This window comes from Phodopus roborovskii, unplaced genomic scaffold, assembly GCF_943737965.1.
Source record: "Phodopus roborovskii unplaced genomic scaffold, PHOROB, whole genome shotgun sequence".
In the NCBI taxonomy this organism is placed as follows: domain Eukaryota; kingdom Metazoa; phylum Chordata; class Mammalia; order Rodentia; family Cricetidae; genus Phodopus; species Phodopus roborovskii.
The window spans coordinates 1,306,707-1,312,706 of NW_026126514.1; the positions used below are offsets into that span (position 1 = coordinate 1,306,707).

Here is a 6,000-nt window from a genome sequence, read left to right on the forward strand (position 1 = left end):
TGCTTCCCATTCAAAACTTCATCAAGGACACGCAGAGGCAGAGAGAGAGAGAATTTATGTAGGTCAAAGTTTGTCTATATGAATCTAGCCCACTATGTTATATTTCTTCCGAATTTGCTGTTAACATTGTATGGAATCCAACAGACTCTGTGTGAAATTTCAATACATGTATTGTGTATGCTTGTGTGGCAGTGCTTTTTAGTTAACTAGTTGGTGTCCTACAAAACTATTTAAGGATACATAGAGTAAGGCAGTCAGAGCCTAGAACACTTGGTTGTTTGTTTTTTTTTTTTTTTTTTTTTTTTAATCTCGAGAAAGAGGAGAGACTGAATTCAGTACCATTTTTAGTCTTCAAGGAAGCTACAAACAGTTCAATTACATGACATAAAATATCACTCCTTTTAATTAACAAAACTTCCAGGCGCTCACTGTTACTTGAGTCTGGCCTCTAGAATTTTCACTTCCTGGATTAGTGACTGATCCCCAGGAGCTCTTCCCTGGGATCTCTGTGCTCACAGCACTGTTTATACTGCTCAAAAATTTTAGCATACTTTGTTCCAAGCATTTGAAGAAAATCTGCTCTTAACTATTCATTAAAAGGTGAGAAGTAGTCAGTCAGTCCTGGGGGAGGGGTGAAATTCTGCACCTTTAACTATCTCCCCCTCTCTCCTTCCCCAGAACCCTGACTATTCCTACTGTGAAGACTGGCACTCCTGAGCCCTTCCCCCTTACATTCAGCGGCCTCTTTCTGTGATGTATCCTTCTGGATGGCTTCAGAGATAACCTAAATTCAAAAGTGTACTGGAAACAGTGATCGGTGGCCTAGCCAAGCTTTATGGGCCTTTTCCCAAATAGTCTAGTGGCCACTACCCTGAGTCTCACAGCCTCAAACTTAAGAACAATGCCAGCACTGGGTGTTTCTGCAACCCTAGACACTCACTACTCCAGTCTTCCAAGATCAGAGCATGGAAAATGAAGCCAGATTTACAGAAAGACTGTAAATTTCAGGATTTATTGGTGGAAAATGTTTCTAAACTTACACAGAGGTGGTACTAAATTCAGGAACGACTTGGGTAGTGGTGTGCTAGCAGCTCAGTTGTTTTCACAGCTGGCCTGATCAATCACCCTGTCTTAAAAGCACTATTGACAGGTGAGAAATTCCTGGCGTCCAAGTCGCACCCTGAACTCCTCAGCATCAATTAGAGCTGAAAGAGGAGGATGGAGTGGAAGGGAGCGGTGCTGAAAACGCGCTGGGCTGTCCCAAGGGAACTCTGGCGCTGGAAAGCGGATCTAGCACCAGGTAGGCTCTGGTCCAGAGCAAAGAGTCCGGACAACTAGGAAGCCTCAAGAATATGCCTGAACACCAAAAGAAAAGTGCAAGACTCCTTGGACTGTCATCAGAGGAAGGTAGTTAAGGAGGAGAGGAGGCAGACGTGCCAGCTGAGAAGGGCTAGAGATCAGTTACGAGTGGACTGACCCGCAGGGAAAGCAGTGCCTGGGGTGAGGGCTTGCAGCCCAGTCACCGCCAGGCTGCACGACGCAGGCGAGGCCGGCTGCAAAGTTGGCGGGCCCCGGGGCACCTTACCTTCTGGTCCACGATGGAGCAAGCCATCTCGCGGACGTGCGCCAGGCTGTAGTCGCCAGACGAGTCTTGAAGGAGCAGCACCGGCTCACGGCTCAGGCCGATCTGCAGATGGAACGAGATGCCCCCCGCCGGGGCCGCCCCGAGCACCGGGAAAGGCGCGGGCCCGGAGCCGGGGACCAGCGCGGCGGCGGCGGCGGCCACGGCGGCTGCCGCGGGCAGCAGCGGACTGGGCGGACGCAGCAGCGGAGGGGCGCTCATCGCGCGAGTGAGCCCCAAAGTTTGGCAGACGTGGGACGCAGCGACGCTGCCTGCGGCGGCCGAGAGAAGCCAGCAAACTTTCCGGGAAAGTCTGCGCGCGGCCCCGGGCGGGCGAGGGCGGGAGCGCCGAAGATGGCCGAGGGTAGCCCGGACAAGCCGGCGAACGGGCGGGCGGGCAAGCCGGCGGGCGGGCGAGCGCGCGGCAGAGCGGGGGAGGCGCCCAGCTTCTGCTGCCGCGGCGCGCTCCGCTCGGGGGACCGAGGCTGGTCCGCGCGGCCGGCGCCGACGGGGCGGGGCGGGGCGAAGGCGGCGCCGGCGAGCTGACAAGGGGGAACGGGAGCCCGGCGGGGAGCCGCCCCCTGCACGCAGCAGCCGCCGGGGCCCACACTGCTGCCCCAAGCGCCGGACCCGCCCATTCAGGGCAGTCCTGGCCACCTCTTGCCAGCGCTTCCACACTATGCACTTCCACCAGCGAGGCGACTTTCGGTGACCCAGGAACGCCAGACAAGCAGAACCCACTTAGGTCGGACTCCATCTGGGAGCCCTCGAGTTAGTGAATGGGTAGATGGTCAGTCCTCTGACTTATTGAAAACCTTGTCTCTTGTCTAATAGTCTATCTTAATGCACCCTTTCCATCAGCCCCACCTGCTTCCCCACCATCTCCTGAAGGGCAGGCAAGACCAAGGTCTGAACAAGGCTCTTGGTTTTCTACTTTTGTGTTTGAATTTCTGTGTTGCAGTCTCTGTCAACTTAAAACCGGCTTTCTAGGAGTGGTTCCAGCCCCACGCCCACAGCACCCACGGGCTGGTCAGTCTGCACTAATCAATTTTGATCGAAGCATACCGGTGACTGGGCAAGAAGAATTGCTGCTGTCCTATCAGGATGGTTCTTTGAATGTGTAGATTTACTAGGGCCCTATTTGGTTTAATGGGCTGCAATGATAGTTATCAGAGAATTGTTTATTGAAAATTGTATTATGAGGATTCTTAATAAATTCTGAAGGGGCTCCATCTTGCCAAGCCTCCCTCTCACCTCGACTTCCCAGTGTGTAGAAGCACACACAAACCTTTTTGCATGTTTTCATTTGCAGTGCATTAATCTTATTTTGCTTTTTATTTGTTTGTCTGGTCTTGACTAATACTTCTCTTCAGGTCCAGGACATTGGAAGACAGTTTTCTACAGAGTTGTGTTGTGTGTTGGTAATGGAACCTTGAAATCTCCAACTACATGTTTTCACTCACTGTTCTAGAAGACTCTGGGTTGATGCTACAGAATACTGTTCAGGATAAGGGTGTTGTTCCTAAGTTCACTGCTTACTTTAGAGCAACTGGTTTTACCTAAGAGTGGGCAGAGCAGGAGAGATCTGTATTTTCTAGCTACCACAGCTCTGAACTGAGGACTTCTCTGTCCCAGAATCAGCTGGCACCAGCTACCTGTGAAGTCAGACTAGGTTCTTGCCATGACAGATTACACAGAATGTAGGAAAGTAAGACAGTAAATAAGGTTAGTTCGTTAGCAACAGTTACCATAAGTAACAGTAACTGAGTGATTAAGGGTAGTACTGTGATCAAGAGAGTAAGGAGGAAGGCCAGTGAAGAAAAGAAGATTTTCTGGTGTATTTTGATTTGAGCCAAGGCCTGGCTGATGCAAAGGGACCAGTCTTAAGAAGAGCTGAGGTAATGTCTTTCTAGTCATAAGGAACAGAAACGACCCTCAAAAGAGGACTCCAGACACAGGAGAAGACATGGAAGTGGAGGAGAGGAGGCTAGAGGGCTGCCAGAAACCAGTTCTTCAAAGCTGTGGTACATTGTTTCTGTTTTATTCTCAGGGCACTGCTGAGCCACTGGAATGATTTTTAACAAGAAAGCGAATGTGATTAACATGGCTGCTATGCAGGAAACAAACTGTAAGAGAGGAAGAGAAGCAGAGGCACTAGTTAGGAGATACTGGTCTAGTTGTTCTCTCTACAGGACAATTCATGATGGTGGTGGAGATGCTAAGAAATGAAAAGTAATGGTTTTTAGTGTGGGGGCAGAACTGAGGGCCTTGACTGCTTAATCAGATTCACAAGCAGTGGGGGAATAGAGGTACCATGAAGAACTCCAAGGTTTCTGAGAAGCTGGTGTGATGTTGCTGCTAATGATTGATAATGATTGGGGCAGGACACAGGGAGGGGAAGAAGCAGGTTGGAGAGAAAGAAGATTCATCCTCCGAGCATTTCAGTTCGAAATGACATGAGACATTTATCTGGAAATGATAACCAAAACTGGATTTCTGAGCCCTGTATTCAAGAAAAGAAATGGGTCATAACATTGGAAATCATTTCAAAGTTGTATTAAACAAGATCTCTTAAAACAGCTTCACATACTCATTAGTTATATGAGAGTTATAGGAACATGGGTAAACCACGTTGGAAGAAAAAAAATAACTGTGAATAACTCCGTATGCTGTATTAGTGATGTGAAAGATTCTTGTAAGTGCTGCAAATAGTTGAAAGGGAAGCAAAAGACAGAAGCAACCAGAGAAATTGAAGTTACATTTAAGAAGCTAAGCCATTCCTGGATGCAGAAGAATAAATAAACGAAGCAAACAAGGACAAAACGAATCTTAGGGCCACCCAAATGCCCCATAAACAGCAGAAAGCCTCCCCCAAACACACCCAACAATTAGTTGCTAACAATTTTCTGCCCTATGGGAAGCCACGGTTGAGACAGCTTCTCACCCTGCAGGCAAGGATGACCTGAAACTATGGTCCTGTTTCCTCCTCACAGGAGCTGGGAACTCAGCCATGTGCCACACCCAGTGACTATGGAAATTGTTATGGCAGGCATCTGAAGACTGAAAGGCTGCCAGCCACTACTAACTTGCTGAATGGCAAAGGAATGAATAGTATAGCCTAAGAAACCTGGTGTGTGTCTGGTAACTTTAAAATAATGTCTCAAAAACTTAGAGGACTTGAGACAGCATTGGTGGTTTCAAACCGTTCTAGATACTTTATCCTTAGAAAAGGAGAAAGTATTTAGAAAGTGAACAATAACTCGTAAGTTTGAATTGTTGCTGATGTCACTGGTATAACGCTAGTGGTTACTAGGGACATCTTCCCAGAAGCTTCAGAGCCTTTGTCAACATTCTACCCACCCACACTAAAAAAAATTGATAAAGGTACACAAATGAATGCTAATCTTGCAGGTGTTCTTTTTCAAAGAGGTTATATGTCCAAATAATTTTTTAGTTGGGAATCAACAATAGAAAGCAGTTTGAAAATAACCTCATTTGAATAGAAGTAAGATTGGGAAAACCATAAACTCAGTCCAAATAAGATGGACAGCAGACAGGAAATTAAAATTTAAGAATTTGCAGTTCTGAGGATGAAGAGATTACACACACTCATCTGAAAGTTTACAACTTAAGAAAATGGGGACTAGAGGAATTGCATAAAAGTCTGAAACTCAGAAATGTGAAGCAGATATTATAGCATATCCTTTCTTTAAATATTAACTGAGCTCTAGGAACTGAATGAATAACAATATAAATGGAAAGATGGGTGCATGGATGGATGGGTGAGTGAGTGAGTGAGTGACGAGTGAGTGAGTGAATGGATTGATGGGGATGTGTGGATGAATGGATGGATAGGTGGGTGGATGGATGGATGGGTGACTGGATACATGGATGGATGGATACACATTTTTTTTTTGGCTGTTGTTTAGAGTGTTCATTTATAATTTTACCTGGCAACCCAGGCTACATACAGATCATGGTACAAAAGAGCACACAAGAACAGTAAGATTCTAATGTTGTGCTGAATGTTTTTATACAGATATGAGGCAAGCTTTGGTCATCTGAGGATGAACTTCCATTGATAAAATTCCTTCATGCAATGGGTTGTACATAAGCCAATAAGGCATTTTCAAAATTAGTGACTGATGGGTAGGGCCCAGTGTATTGTCAGTGTACTATCCATGGGCTGGTGGTCCTGGGTTCTATATGAAAGCAAACCAAGCAGGCCATGAGGAGCAAACCAGTAAGCATCACCCCTCCATGGCCTCTGCCTCAGCTCCTGTCTCCAGGTTCCAGTCCTCTTTGACTTCCCTTGATGATGAACAGCAATATGGAAGTATAAGCAAATACACTTTAACCAAAATAAACCCTTTCCTCCC

At 47.0% G+C, this 6,000-nt stretch overlaps 1 protein-coding gene across 1 annotated transcript in view; it reads right to left on the reverse strand.

The window, feature by feature from the left end:
• Prkd1 (protein kinase D1) overlaps positions 1 to 1,897 on the reverse strand; it is a 300,779-nt gene extending 298,882 nt beyond the window's left edge. The window contains exon 1 of the mRNA XM_051195802.1: positions 1,586 to 1,897. Within this exon, the coding sequence (XP_051051759.1) occupies positions 1,586 to 1,843 (258 nt within the window). The 5' untranslated portion in view covers positions 1,844 to 1,897. The remainder of the gene's footprint in view (positions 1 to 1,585) is intronic.
• Between the last annotated feature and the right edge of the window lie 4,103 nt (positions 1,898 to 6,000).